Below are 16510 nucleotides of genomic sequence, written 5' to 3'. Positions count from 1 at the left end.
GGCGAAACTACGCCTCGCATCTTAGTGAATTTGCCCCAGGGTGCTTAATATGTCATGGTGGAAACATGCTGAATACACTGACAAGGAAGCACTCTCTCCAGTTGTCACATCAGTGATGGTTATGGAGGAACTAACACTACCAGAATCCTCCCATGAGCAATTTGGTGGAGTACACACCAGTTAAACATATGTCCAATGCACAAAACATGCCTCTGTGTTCAAATGGCTCTTTATTGAACATATCTGAATACCAGCACTTCCCTAAGAGCATTTTCTATTCAACTGTATATGCCTGATTGCCCAGCTATAAGATAATAAAGGCCATTGTAGCGCTTGCATGTCAGGCAATAATCACTCATGCGTTATTTAATCTTTCTGAACAATTGCCATATCAGTAAGTGCACCTGCAAGTCCAGGCCATTGCCAACAAAATAAAGAGGGAGATGATTCTTAGTGTTTTCTAACCCAAGGTACAAATGAAAATAATAAAATAAATAATAAAATATATTTTGCCTCCTGCTGCCACAACATGTCTGCCTATGGCATGCAGTAAGGACATAAGAACTGTGTGTTGCCCAAATCACCTGCCATTCAGATATATAAAGGACTAATAATACAACTGGAAAAACATGCTTCTATTTAAAAGCCACTGCGCTATGGAAATAATGTCCATCATTAACAAAGGCACTTATATTGGTAGTTAACCAAATAATTTATGTATGTATTTATATTTATTTTGTAAATCTTTAGATTAACTTAGTATCAGATGCTCTCTTGTACAGACACACATCATCGTATGTGCAAACTAAATACCTTTGATGATGTCTCATGTATTAAAAGCTAATGCTTACAGGTTTATTCATAGTCTGTCCCACGACAGATCCCGTAGCCTCTGAGGTCTGATTTCCAAGGGGTGTAGAAGACACTTCGTTGAAGGTTCCTAGTACTGGTGGCAACCTTGACAGGTCTGGTGTAATAACTGGAGGTGGAACTTCCTTGATCGGTTGTGGACGTTGAAGCTGAAATCCTGATATATTTGTAGACTGCAAGTTGCTGGCAATCCCTCCACTCTGTGGAAGTGTTTCCTGTGGGATGAAAGGCTGCAAATAAGCACCACCCATGTTGGAAAAACTTTGGGTAGGCATGTTCTGAAGCAAAATTCCAGAAGAGTGTGCAGGTCCAGCAGGATACATGTATGGGCATTGACCCATGGCAGAAGGCCCCTCCTTAACTGGACTTTGAGGCTGTGAGTAGCTTTGTGGGTACATTAGAGGAGACTGAATTGCCTGAGGAAACAAGGGTCCTCCTGGAGGGATTCCTGGAGGCTGGGCAGTTGAAGGCGATGCTACTGGCAATAATGTTTGTGCCATGCTCATTGCTAAAGATAAAACATTTGCCAATGAGAACATAGGTGCAGTGGGAGACCACTGAGTCATTGACTGGGCACTAGATGATAGGGCAGACACTGCATTGTTCATATTCTGTGGCATCATCCCACTGTTTAACATGTGCTGCAATGAATTTTGATGGCTTCCCATCATATTGGGAAAGCCAGTGTTTGGAGAACTTAGAGGCCCTGCTGAAGATGAAGGCATCATATGCTGGGGAAGGGAAGAGAGGTAGTTTCCAGATTGCATGGAACCAAAAACTGCTGGGGGAAAGGATTGTGAGCTTGGCATGGAATAGCCTGGGGGGAAAGAAACAGCTGGATTTGATGGAGTTTCAAAAGAAGGCCATGTTCTGCTGGCTGTCATAGGAGAACCTAAAGAGAAGATTGTCAAATTACATTTGATTTTTGAATTGGACCAAAGAATATATCATAGAGTTAAACAAAACATAAAATAAAACTGGTATACAGGAGTAGGGGTACAAGTATGGGATCTATTATCTGGAAACACATCAACCAGACTGCTCCAAAATACAGCTCTACCATTTCTAATAATAATTATTTCTCTCTAAATAAACAATTCTTCATTCCAAACACACACCCTATTCATTAAGCTCTATGTACGATACCTGTAGACATTGCTGGTAGATGAGATTTAGATCCAATATCTGCTGACAGAGGTCCAGCAGTGCCAAAAACATCATTATCCACTACTGGGCTACTCTGGAAGAGATAACCTTGAGAAGGCACCCCTTTGCTTGGACTTGGGCAAACCAAATCTGGAATGTAAGCATAACACAATGTATTAATGATTACATGATAAGCACCTGAACACAAAATTTATGGTGGCCAAACACTGGATGTTCTGACATTTGGCCTCTGGCTTAAGATTTACAATGTAATGTACATACATACATGCAGACAGCCAAGTATCACCCTCTTGCTCAGCCTCATTGCCTGAATAGTTGTATCTGTCCTACTCAGTTCCTGCTTTATCTGCTTTACGCTGTAACTATTCTTCACTCTGTACCCACAAATTGACATGCTGGAGTATATATCTTGGGGGGGGGGTTCTGCATACAAGCTGACAAATCAGAGTTGAAATGTCCATACAGAAAATCTTATCCAATAATGCCTATCTTTGTGAGACATTGACCGATCTATAAGTGACTAGGGCCATACCTTCCCCTACCTTCAACTTGAAGGCCAAAGAAACAGATAACCCTAAAGTGAACCTGTGAATGATTGCCTTAAGAAGAATGGATCCCAGGGTGACAGCACTCTCTTTGTATCACTTATAAATATATATAAAGCTCTGTGTATATTATTCCGTAAACATGGCCACATAACTTACCATTTAAAGAGGAGGAAGAGAATGACCTTGAAAGCTCCTGAAGCTGGAGATCAGCCTGAAAATAATAAGGATATTTAAGACTATTATATATAATGATTTTATTCTTGGTTTCTGAATTGAAAATAATCAGTTGGATGACTAGAAAAACATTTTCTATGCTATACCATAACCTGGATGAATGAGAACCTTCACAAACACAAGGCAATTGGTGTTTATACTCATAGTAACAAGTTGAGTAACAAGTTGATCAAGGGACTTGTCTAGGGTCATAAGATTTTTTTGGGGGAGAAAAGTTTTGTTTTTGCTTCCATTTTCATCACCTGTACAAACAGGCTGAATGTGATGGATTTTTCTAGCTTCAGTAAAACAATATTATTGTAGAACAGAATTTCTGTAAACCTATTCTCAAATATAGAGCTTGGTGCATAAATAGGCGCAGTAGCAATATTTGTCTGAAGGAGGCACCCAAGGTCCCTGAAAAGCAGCCAGACAGCCAACGAAATGGACTACATTATAGTTTCGTTTTATTAAAATAAATAGAACAGGCCACTTTTTGTTCAACAGTGGGCTACACTGGGGTCCAGAGGCCACAAATGATAAATGTAATGGTATAGCAGGACTGCCCAACTAGAGGCAAGCAGGCCTTCAGAGTATTTAAGGTATTTTTATGACACTCTCCGTTTCTATGGGTTGAATTAACAACTATGTAGCTGCTATGTTGTATATGTTCTAGAGCTATTTCAGATAATGAAGCAAGGGTTGTTTCCAAGAAAAGCATTTTACTGTAACTTATACTTTTACAACAGAAAAGTAGAAGGCATAGCCTAACATCCTCTGTAAGGCTCAGATTGGTGTTATCGCTCAGCCCCAACATAGCAAGGGACATGACCAGCGAGTTTTGACTTAATATGATCATGTAAAACCTGCGTGAAATCTTATAGGCTCATATTTTGTAATATGTGCTACATTATTCTCTGTCTAATGTACAAAATGTGGCGAGCAGGAAAATATTCAGTACCATCTTGTGGATATGCATAGAAAGGGAGTATATTTCAATTTCTAGATTTGCTGACTTTCTAATTGTTGAAGGCAACTACTATAATATTTACAGCAGGTTTTATTTATCCTAGGGTTGGCTCTGCCTGCCATCCCCATAATTCCAGGAATACGCATTTTACAGGCAGTGAAGCAAATTCAGACACAAGCATGACAGTCACCCTCCAAGGGCTTCCTTCCTATACTCATACAGGGAGGACAGAAATCTCAGTTCCCAGGTCCCTAGTTTAAGAACCTAGTGTGAGTGTATTTGTATCAAATGACATACCTGTAGATTATGAGGCAAGGGGCTGTTACTAAACTCTTCACCCTCATCATCCCTGTCCCCATGGACTTCTTTTTTTAAGAGGGTTTCCACTCGGTGAATAATGTCCTGAATCCTGTTGGTAAAACTTTCTCTCTCGGACTGCATGATGAACTCATTGTTCACCTGAACAAAGGGAACATTTAAACTGACAGTTATGAAGTGCACCTTTCAAGCACATCATTGTTCTTATTGATTTTGAAAGAACACAGGCCCGATGATTATTCAAGCTTGCCTGAATGAGACTGCAACAAACCGGCCTCAATTCTGGGAAACCGTAAAATTTGGGACATAAAATCAGGGTTCTACTGTATTCTTTTCATGTAGTGCTAAAATGTGCATTAGGTATATGATGTAAATCCATTACAATGATATGCAGTGTTTATTTTATCGTGTTTCATAGTACAATAGAATGCAACATCACAATATTACCCAGAATATAATTAATTTGAACCAGACTGCAGTAAAGTAATAATGTAGTATAAAGAAGCAGTGGCATAACTACAGATGAAGCAGATGCTGTGGCTGCCGGGGGTCCTGGGATACAGAAGCTGCAAGTATTCACCCGCTATTTTATGCAGGGAATGGGATTGTGGGTGATCTGCAATTTAAATTCTGTTGCGTGATTTTGTGCAAAGGGGGCCCGGGCCCCTGAATTTATGCCCCTGTAAAGAAGCCTGGAGATAGCTTAACTAGGATAAGGGTACAGATTCTTTTGGTTGGCCACAATGAAATCCATTAATGAAATTGTAGATGAGCCAGCCCTCATCTACAAGTTATTGAGCTCCCTGTACAAGGAGTTAATAATTTCACTATACAGTATATACAGTACATACTCACCATAACCGCTGCAATGTCCTCTGGGTTATCTCCATCCAGATCAAACTTGAAGGTGACCATTTTATTGTTATAAGTTTGTAGCTGGCACTCAACAACACGGTCACATTTATCTGATATCTAAAGGAACATGAAGAAAGTAATGTGTCAGATTTCTGTTGAAACAGCACTTTCCTTTCCTACTTCTTCCTGATTAGTTAATAGTCCTAAACATTCCATAGGCCCCATCTTACTCATTTTGTATACTATAGCCCATGTGACGTATTTTAGATTTGCATTAAAACTCCTTTCCCTTTTTCTTTCATTACATATGACATATTTGCATAGGTGCAAGAGCGCTAAGGGGTACAAACAGTGTCAGATTGCGATGCCAAGGGCCCATCAGAAAACCTAGATCCTATGTCCCTTACCAAACTATTGTACTCTTCTGCTCAATTAACCTGTTCATTCTCATATGTAATGAAATGCACTAAGGAGCAGTAACACATTGCAACCAATAAGATGTGTGCTTTTAAACACATGACAAGTAAATTCTCCATGCTATGCGTTACTGCACATGGGCTAACTCAGTACCTTTTATATAACAATCCTAGTGTCATTAATTGACATACTACAGTGTACCCTTTCATTTATTTTGCCTCTTTGTTTTTATACAGAAATAGGGAATAGCCTATTTTGTTTTGGAGGTGAAAGGCCCAGTGACATCTGGGTCCACCGAGAGCTTTCCTGACACGCAAAAGCATATCCCTCAGTGCTAATTTAAAAACACTTGCATCTGAGGTCTGTCTGCACTCTGTGCCTAGTGCTGAATAGGAAATCTGGTGCTAGGTGCAGAGTGCAGTGCTGGTGGGTGGGTGAAAGGCAGCCCTGTACTTAATAACTGCCATAGGCAGGGATGTATTTATATATAGCCACCAGTGGGCCTGTGCCAAGGGCAGCAGCTTTAGGGGGACGACCCACTGTTGCCTGCATATAAAATAAAAGTTAAAGGGATTCCGTCATGATTTTTATGATGTCGTTTTTATTTCTACATTACACTGGTAAAACTGCAAATAACTCACTCTACAATATAAAATGTCATTCCTGAACTAATAAATGCATTTTTTTAAGTTGTAATATTGGTGTGTAGGTGCATCTCAGGTCACTTTGCCTGGTCATGTGCTTTCACAAAGAGCCAGCACTTTAGGATGGAACTGCTTTCTGGCAGGCTGTTGTTTCTCCTACTCGATGTAACTGAATGTGTCGCAGTGGGACCTGGATTTTTACTATTGAGTGCTATTCTTAGATCTACCAGGCAACTGTTTTCTTGTGTTATGGAGCTGCTATCTGGTTACCTTCCCATTGTTTTGTTGTTAGGCTGCTGGGGGGGGGGTGATATCACTCCAATTTGCAGTACAGCAGTAAAGAGTGACTGAAGTTTATCAGAGCACAAGTCACATGACTGGGGGCAGCTGGGAAACTGACAATATGTCTAGCCCCATGTCAGATTTCAAAATTAAATATAAAATAATCTGTTTGCTCTTAAACTGATTTCAGTGATGACTGATGCGTTTTGAAAGAAACATTTTTTTCCATGACCGTATTTCTTTAAACGAGAGAAACTCTATATTGCTGTATTCAAGGTGTGTATGTAGGTCATTGCAGAGTACAGAGGCCTGTGGTAATAAAAAAACATGACAAATTGTGCCTAATTTTGCACTCTGCAGCCTACATTGCACATAATAGATGATTCCCATAATCTCTTTATATTATATTGTAAGAATCATCTGAATCAATATTTCCACCATGATTTTCATGCCTCCTGCCTTCCTGCCGTCCATTCCCCGCAATAACTGAATTTGCAGCACTATTCTGTATTCCTAATATAATCACAATTCAACATCCTACATTATCCACCTCTGTATATTAGTATTCTAAAACATACTGCAAATGTTCAACACAATATTTTCTTGCTCTTCTTTTTTTAGGGCAGTTACCTATGCAAATTTTACACTCTGACAATTATACACCAATGACGTTTGCACGTACGATCTTACATTTATAATTCTCAGCCTGGAACGCGCTTTGCGTCTCAGAAGTTTAGCACCGGTCTTTTTGGCAGGAGACTTAATGCTTCGCTCTCCAGCTGAAAGCCCCTCACAGCCGTCACTCATTCCTGAGGCCACATCGGAGGCGTAACTACAATGGCACAGAATGGCATATTAACACAAAAAAAGTCTAGCATTTATACATCCTCAAATCACAGGCAGAAAGCTAAAGTGCAGTAGATAGAACCATTCACAGTACAGTGATTTTCCATATGATTTAGCCAAGTTGTTGCCACAAGACAGTGATGGATTAATGATTTTCTTTATGATTATTTTCCATCACTTTCCATCACCAATTTGGAGCAACCAACATGGGTTTTCAGTTGTTGCACATCGGTTAGTAATTTGGTACATAAGAAGCAGAAGGCCCTAGAGGTTTAAGGTGCCTGATTTTTTTTCTCGTAATAGGCGGCTAATGCGAAGCAGATGTGTCCATGATTATATGCCTCTTATATAGGGAGAAATACAATGGAAAAGATGGCTAATAATACTTATGTGTTTCTAATTTGCTTGTATTTGATCTAGAAGATTGAAATGAAAAGCTATTGCACTGTACTGTATAGCAGAAATTGTATACCGTATATAGGGTATAGTATACTAAGACCTATGGCATATAGGACATGTTATCCATATGGTGCATTATTATCTCTGTAGACGTAATATGCTCTTTCTCACCTGCAGCTGTTTCTCATTCATTTTAGCAGGAAAAACATTGCCTTTGGCATACATTGTAGCGGTCCATTTGGGGCCACTCACTTTAGCGTTCTCAGGCAACTCCTACCCCCTGATAGTGGATGCGCCTGCTACATGCATTGAAAACAACAACAGCAGCTGCAGACAGGGAACAGCTGTTGGACCACTGTAGACCCCTTTGACAGGACTAACATAGTCAAAACGCAATAGACCTATCTATATTTATTTATTTTTTGGTTATCAAAAGACCATAATAAATTGCTAATGACTTTTTTATAGCAACAAACAAATGAAGGGGCTTCACAGTGCAGTATAAGGTATACAAACAAATATAAAGATATAATGGCTCATTTATGAATGCAATTACAATGTACATAGGGCAATTTGCTCAGCTAATCTTCATGTTAGTGCCTGGTTTTGTAAATCACCAGTAAGTTGCTGTGCATGCCATTTCCACATATTTTGTGTTGCTGTTTTGCAGCATAAATAACAACATAAAGGTTTCATGCACTTGGTGCACGTCAGTTTCACCTACAGATACAACCCATTAAGGGAAGCATGGAATTTCAGATTTCTATAATATCAGGTTTCAGTGTCTGTGCATGTAATTCATCAGAGCTGGCTGAAGTGGCACACTGGTACTTACTCCAGGTTGCAAACTTTCTCTTGCTTCCAATCATGTGCCAGATTCAGTTCATGAGAAAAAGGTTTATCACATGAAAACTCATGGACGAGATTCAATTTGAGATGCAATTGCATTCAGAAAAACAGTTCATCAAGTGAAAACGTCATTGAAGTCTATGGGAAAAAAACTGGAACTGATTTTGGAGAACGGTTTTCTCTCCTTGAATTGAATCTCGTCCATTAGTTTTTACTTGATAAACCATGAGATAACTTTTTTTCACTGAATTGAATCTGGCCCCATAAATGAGCCCTATAGTGGTTGTCTCACCTGTCTACTGGAGAGGTAACTTCACTGGACAACCCAGGAAAAGGCAACTGCTCTGTATTCACACTCACAGCAATAATCTGAAGACATAAAGCAGAAAGAGTGCATGCTGGGGGTTAAGGCAGGATTCACTTATGCAATAAACACTTTCACATGTTTGACAGACTTTAAAAGGACAACATATACCCATCATGATAAACAGTGCACATACTGAACTTGTTTAGTTACTTTAACTAAAACAAAAATCTGTAATTCCATATTTGTTTTATGTACTAATAGATTACTTTTTTTGTTTTCACCCTTACTCAGGAACATGCACTGGACTGTAAAAAGTGCTAAGAATAACATTTTTTGTATGCAAATGATCTTCTAGAAATTAGAGGTAACCTAACTATCTCCCACTGCCACACCTGGAATAAAAGAAGGTAAATATAGATACGGTGCTCTGTATAAACAAGCCCAATTCTTCCACTAACTGCCTCTAACTCAGGTTTACCAGTTAAAAAGGAGGAGTTTATTCTAGAGAGAAATTAATTTGGACAATTTCTTCTTCTCCAACAAATGCTCTGAGAATCTTGTATAGAATAAAGGTGTTTTATCTTTAAAAGGATAGCAACATTGGTGCAATTACTAGAACTTACTGAACATACATTTTGCCTGCTGTTTTAGTTTGAAAATACAGTATCTATATTTTGGTTATTTCTTGCACTAAACTGGGCAAAATTTGAAAATGAAACTGAGAAGCCTCCCCCAGCTACAGCATGCTTGCTATCTTTTATGTAAAGCGCAGCTTATTATACAGATTAGGATTTGTTTGACTTTGCTCTTTGGGATCAGGAAGTAGAATATGGTTTTAGTTTCATTTTCAAATGTTGCCCTGTTCAGTGCAAGAAATAATAGATATTTCATAATTAAAACAATAAGCAAAACTTATGCTTAGCACAAACCCTATTCTTGAAGTCTGGGGGGGGAGGGTTCCACCTATTTGCAATAAGTGCACCAATTTTGTTACTGCAAATTTAATAGTGATAATCACCGATAAAAGGTGACTCTCGCTTCTTTGGCCACACTAAAGGTGGCCTATTGATGCACAGATAATATCGTACAAAGCTAATTTTCGTACGATATTCGGTGTGTGTGTATGGTGGGAAAAGAGCCGACCAATATTGGCAGAAAACTTGAATATCGGTTGGCTCGTCGATCGGGCTGGACGGAAAATTTGGATCGGATGCCTTTGAAGGCACCCAAACATCGCCCATTGTTAGTGCTGAATCGTCAGATACAGGTAGAATTCTATTGTTTCTTCCCATATATCTACCTGTATATCTGACTATTCAGCTCTACACGTGTGTATTGAAACAAACGATCTTTTCCAAGAAAGATCGTAATTGTTACGTCTATGGCCACCTTTAAATAGAAAGGATGATAGAAAAATATAATCACACAGCAACCTGCCAAAGCAGATTATATCCTTACCCCAGGGAAGCATATCTCTGGCTCTGTGCTGGGTGGGCTTTTAGAGTCTTCTTGTGAGACATCACTTGAAGGTTTTCTCTGGCCATCCACAGGCTCCATACAGCCAGATGAGCTCAGGTACCCATCTGTTTCACAGTCCGCTGCACGACATAAACTTGGTTAGACTAAGACATTCAATTTACTATTTACTTTACTAGGTTCTGTGCAAAAACAATTATGAATTCTACTGGTTTGATAAATATTTATAAAATGATAGCTTTGGTGCAAGATAAAACAAAGTCAAACAGTGTTTTGAAGGCTATATGCTATAATCCCCTTGGGTGGCAATACTAAAGTTGAATTCATCATGTGCCTGGTGTCCCAACACTCATTTTATTTTTGTGTAACCATGTCTAGTAACCAACAGCTGCCAAATACTACTTGTTGATCAGTTGCTATAAGTAGCTATAGGTTATAAGACCAAATTTTGTTGACCTTTGTATTGAACTCAGAACAGACATTGCAGAGTATTCCCATATCTCCCAACATTTTAATATTAAAGGGTGGACATTTTAGACCCTGATTCATCCTTGTCATGCACAGTTATGTACGACACATACCGCCTGGATATCCCCCTTTTTCCAGTAAGTCCTTTTGGGATATGCAATCAGGTATTTCCTATCTATATCATGGCTACTGGGAAAAATGTTTACCATGTATTTATATTAGCATTTCTGGGTCTGCCCATACACAAATCTGTAAATTTTTATCTTTTGCCTAAAGAGAATATCTAGGTTTCCAGGATGAATGTTGTTATAGTATGGGAAGCCTTTTTTAGGGCAAACTTTTAAAAGTTGCAGGTATTTTTCTCTTTTTTTTATATGTATCAGCAATGCCAAAGGGCTTTTTCGAGAGCTGAACTATTTTGACTTTTCTGTTTAACCGGTAATACCTATGTAAATAATATAATTTAATCTTTGTCTCCACCTTGAATATTTTGCATTGCTAAATGAAATACTTTCACCCCTTAAAATGAAACATTCTGTTTTTCTAATCGTAATGGGTGTCCAGGGTTTCTCTGAAATCTTTTCAGACTCTTATACTTTTTATTGTAAGCAAATACAACCTATGGCCATAACTGAAATCCCCAGTTACCTTTATTACTTTAGCCTTCTTTGACTCTTGACTTGATATATTACTGGCTATATGTAGCTTCTAAAGCCTGGCACTCCCTAAGATAGGGAGTACTAAAAGTCACAAAGTTTGCAACAGGTCTATAAAACTACGATAACCAATCAGGAAGCATTTACTGAGCACCAGGCAAGGTTTCCCAAACTGTAGGGGTTTAACCGTTATTTGCCGCCTTACACATTCTTGCAACTATGACTGAATGGCTGATAAAGGTGTTTACATGTGTTATGAGCTATGAGAGGCCCTAGCCAAATGCAGGTTCTAAAAAGGGGACAATCTAAACAAGTCTTAACAACCACTGCACTAAAGCTAGAGGTGTAAACGGTACACTATTGGGGAGGACCTTTCTGTGCCTGAAGTTTTATACAATTTTGTATGTACAAATTAGTACTATAATATATGTATGTTGGTTGTACAAGACATAACTGAACAAAGTATTGAAACACAAAACTGTGAACCATGACTAAATTATAGCAGCATAGATGACACCAGAAGGCTAGCATTCCAAGGACCACATGTGTTTGACACATGGATATTTCACAAGCTGTACTAGTGAAAACTGGAAATACAAAAGGTGCCCTGCAATCTACTGAAGCCTGGATGACCACTTCAGATATGTAATGGGAGATGAATGGTTCAATTGTCCACCATTGGCAATTAAAAATGCTAGATAAATGAGGGAAGCAAGTTTACAATCAGTTCAACTTGCAAATATACAATAAATCTGAACTGACATTGGCATATATAGATTAAATATTTATAATCATGATGTCTTTAAACGGTTAGAGATTGGTCCATATAACATAGACATAGCAAACTGGAGTCACGTGATCAGTGTGAAACATGTTGGATCTATCACTGAATACTATTACTGTAGGTATATATTTTTGTTGTGTTTGATAAATATTCTGTCAACTATCCATCTCTCGCCTCTGGTATCTATTACATGCCTTTGGGAGCTTTATATACCTGTTGCCAGCTACTACAGTTGGAATGATGTGATGTGCTTTGTTCTCAACTTTGTATGGACATGTTTATTTTTGTTCACTCTTGTGGACACCCCAGATATATTTATCCATAGCTGTCTTGTATATCTATGATGTCCCCTGGAGTGAACAAAATAACTCAGGACAAAAGATTATTTTGTTTGGCAAGTGAGCAGAAGGCAAGAATTTAAAAGAACCCTTTCCAAACACTTTAACCATTTTTAGCAACTAAGTAATCTGGTAAAAACCCTTATTTTGTAGATCATAATTTGTCAGGGTATAGTACACTATAATGAGTGGTTGCAAGATCCATGTTGAGTGGATTTATGTTTAGTGCTTACATGTAGCTGAGGAATAACAGGTAGGTCTGAAGTTGAAGGGATGATGCTGATCAGCCTCTGGTTCCTCTGGCTCTGGGGTAAACGTCTTTTCTGTTGAGTCAGAGGGGACAGGGAGTGAAGTGGCTCCAGGAGCAACATCAGAGACGGGCGATGGAGTGGAATTCTGAGAACCTCTCAGCTGATCAAGAAGTTTGAGAATGTTCTGCTGCTTCTCTTCTTCTTTCTTCTTCAGCTCCTCCTGAGCCCTTCTTACCTTTTCTCTTTTTCTTTTAATGGCTAGCACTCGGTCCCGGATGGCTTTGGCTACCAGTTTGTATTCAGCTTCACATATAAAATTCAGTACCACCTGTACAATTAATAAAATGGCACATTAGCAGCACATTAAGTGGGATATCAGTGTCATTAAAACATATATTGAATTTCATGTATATGTATTGAATTCCAACTTTTGAAGCAAATGTTTAACTTGCATGGTGATAAAGCACACAAAAGTACCAGGCCAATCACATATATGACAGAAATCAATGTCTTAGCTCCAGGAATCGGATCATGAATGTAGGTGAGAAGGTCAGATTAAACATTGTTAGGTATAAAGATAAGTTTAGCAAAGAATTATTAGACAATGCACCAAAGAATTACAGTATATCATATTTATTGTATAAATGGCTGTAATGGAAATGTGATAAGCAAATACAAAATGTCAATATAATAAATATATATATATATATATATATATATATATTATTATTTTTTTTTTTTTGCATATTATTGTTATACATAGACCTATACTGCATAATTTATCAGGAACTGAGAAACCACAGAGAAATTGAATTAATTATTCATATAATTATATAAATATGTATAATAATTTAGCTGGTATCCACACTTATGCTGAAATCTAGGGGCAAATGATGCATTGTGTATATATGCACCTCAGACTATTTGTAAATGAGCCCTAGTTCCTGGCAACAAGCTTATTGGTTGCACAAAATGGATCTATGGCTAGGCTTACACAGCTACTTAGATTTGATCTACAGTACTGTATACATAATTTGCTCCTTTTTCCTATTTTTGACATTACATATGATTATATCTTTTGGAACAGTAACAGTAGTAAAAGCATTAAGCAAGATAGAGAAAAAATATGATTCCGGTGTTGTCTTTATGTCATTTTCTTAGTGTGTAATGATTTCTGATTTCAGGTGTGAAAAAGTAATTGGCCTGTCTATCAGTAACTGGTTCTGCCATCTTTAGCTGCAATAATGCATAAATATTCCTGTAGCTGTTGAGCAGAGGCCCACTCCATACAGAATTGCTTAAAGGGGCATAAACTTGACTTAAAGGGTCATAGACTTGAGGCAAACCAGGCCTGCAATTTCCTGGATATTCTTCTGGTTTCTTATCAAGCCCATTCATAATTATATCCCTTGTTTGAGTACAGCATGATGTGCCTCTATAAATCCTGTGTTTTTCCAATTTTGCCAGTAAGAATTTAAAAATTCATTCAAATAAATATATTGGGCATAGCTCACATCAGTCCTCAATTCTATAAACTGAAGATTGCAGATACCCTGCCCCTTGGTATTTTGAGTTGTGCTGATGGCTGAAGGGATGGAATTTATTTGTTTTTACTAAATTAAACGAATGCCAGAATACATCAGCGTTTGTACCGTTTACCTGTAAAATTCCATTGTTCAGAAAGCAAAACAAAAAAATAAAAAATACAAAACCAACCCAACGAGGAAGACACATCATCCATTAATTTAAATATTTAAATACAAGTATCCAAACTAAACTCAAGATACTATAGATCACAAATAAACTTAATCAAGAAAAGTAACAATTCATATTTGTATTTTACTATGATAATATATTGAAAATATCTCTTACCATCTCCTGAGCCACCTCTTCTGCAATATCCTTATACAAGTCAAAGAGGAACTCTATGGCATTGTTATCTTTGTATTTGCCATGAAGCTTTTTTGTGTCATCTATTCTAAGCCAGAGTTTCAAGGCTGGTTTAATTCCATCATCTTCTTCGGCTAATTCAACATGGACACCAGTGTCTTCTTGGAAAAAGGAGTGTTCCAAGAGGTCTTGGATAGTGTACCTACAGATACAAATTGGGACATGGTTTGCTGTTATTGAAATACTTTTTCGGTATTGAAAAAACAAATTTTTTACACTGCACAAGCTAAAGATGTGCTATACACCCTTTCCCTGTGACTGTAGTTTTTGGATATATCTGCTGGATTTCACAACCCATGTCTTTACCTTTCGTTTTTGTTCATGCGTATACAGCCTTCGATGATCTCTTTAAGTTCAGGAACCTTAACTTTATAAAAGCTGTCTGGCTTCATGCCCTGTACAGAATGAAAAGGAAAACAACATCTGGTTAAGGAGGCTAAGCTTGGTGGTTCCAGGTCATGGGCTAAATAAAATGTCCTAATTTATAAACCTGAACGTTGGGAGTTATGGCATTGTAAGGTGATCAATTTATGAACATCATTATAACATCAATCAATTACGATTCTAATCCTCCAGTTGAGTGAATGATCTGGGTGCAAGGGTTCCTGACACTATAAAGCTAGTAGCAGTCTGAAAGACAGACCCGGCGATAAACAGATGTCTGAATACAAGGATAAGTAATAGAAAATAATAGTTAACAGTAAATTTTAGCCTCTGCCTTGATTCAATAAAAATTTTATAAAACAATTATGAAGAGCCTGTATAGAAAATATATTGATTAGCCCCCCAAACACAAAAATCACCCTTCATCTCTAGTCACCATAAATATTTGGCTTCTAACGCCAGTGATCCTAGGAACAATAAATCATTTTAGAGACTGAATGTATGCATGTGTACAATATGTTGCTTTAAGAAGAATCCAAAAGACTAAACATAGCTCCATCCAGTCCTTTATACACTTGGAGGGAGAACCTTATCCTGCCGGTCACCTGGGATACAGTACCTTGAACATTTCCAAACAGGTTCTACATTACCAAAGGGGCTACCGTTAAGGGGCACATACACGAAAAGATCCACTCTTATGGTGAGGCCCCCAATGATTGGATCTCTCCCTGATATGCCCACCTTGAGGTGGGCCGTGGTAATGCAGACGGTTGGAACGAGGGCTGCATCAATGAACCAATGTGGTCCTCTAAGTGACAGGAAATTTAAGCCTGCCCAATCGATATCTGTGCGATTTTCAGCCAGATATCAATCACTGAAGGTCATCGGAGGGCCCCAAAAACTGGGCAATAAGTTGGCAACTTTCCTCAGCCCGTGTATGGCCACCTTAAGTTTTCTTAGTATATATAACATAGAGAAGCATAATTTGTGTCTCAGTATATCTTTTTTTCATTCCACTTAACTGCATAAAGTATGTTAATGGTTCACTTTGAAGAATTATGATCTCAACCACAGGAACAATGTACGTTTTTGTGCATTTAGAGGGCTTTGTTCTTGCAGTCAGTTCCCTCTAGGTGGGGATTTGTAAAAAATCTTACCTCTGTCATCACGTTTTATAGATGCATGTTTTGTAGTCATAGAGTTATATATATACTGTTTACGGGAATATACATTTTAAACAAGTTTCCCAGAAAACTTGCATTCTAAGCTACACCCAAAGTCAAATGAGTAACATCAAAAGATGTGCTCTGAATGGTAATTCCATTGTCTGTCTGATATGTCAGCCATCAAGCTCATTGCATTATGAAAGAAATCCTCTTAAAGGGACAACAAAAGGACTAGTTGGGGGATATTTCTGTCATCCTCTATCTGATATGGTTAAATTCTAGTTTGGGATGGGGCAGAAATTGATAAATCTGTGCAAAAGATTAACATATGGCAGTAATGGGTTAATTGCAT

General features: G+C 38.1%; 1 protein-coding gene across 2 annotated transcripts in view; it reads right to left on the bottom strand.

Annotated features, from left to right (window-relative positions):
- wnk4.L (WNK lysine deficient protein kinase 4 L homeolog) overlaps positions 1–16510 on the bottom strand; it is a 123006-nt gene that overhangs the window by 17400 nt on the left and 89096 nt on the right. For both annotated transcript variants that reach the window (XM_018235150.2, XM_018235149.2), the window contains exons 5-15: positions 14915–15003; positions 14531–14750; positions 12641–12986; positions 10144–10283; positions 8671–8747; positions 6975–7116; positions 4942–5058; positions 4066–4227; positions 2742–2796; positions 2017–2166; positions 852–1762 (exon numbers count right to left, since the gene is read on the bottom strand). In XM_018235150.2, coding sequence (XP_018090639.1) covers positions 852–1762; positions 2017–2166; positions 2742–2796; positions 4066–4227; positions 4942–5058; positions 6975–7116; positions 8671–8747; positions 10144–10283; positions 12641–12986; positions 14531–14750; positions 14915–15003 — 2409 coding nt within the window. The remainder of the gene's footprint in view (positions 1–851; positions 1763–2016; positions 2167–2741; positions 2797–4065; positions 4228–4941; positions 5059–6974; positions 7117–8670; positions 8748–10143; positions 10284–12640; positions 12987–14530; positions 14751–14914; positions 15004–16510) is intronic.

This window comes from Xenopus laevis, chromosome 9_10L (assembly GCF_017654675.1).
Source record: "Xenopus laevis strain J_2021 chromosome 9_10L, Xenopus_laevis_v10.1, whole genome shotgun sequence".
NCBI lineage: Eukaryota > Metazoa > Chordata > Amphibia > Anura > Pipidae > Xenopus > Xenopus laevis.
This window is presented reverse-complemented; position numbering and strand designations above follow the sequence as displayed.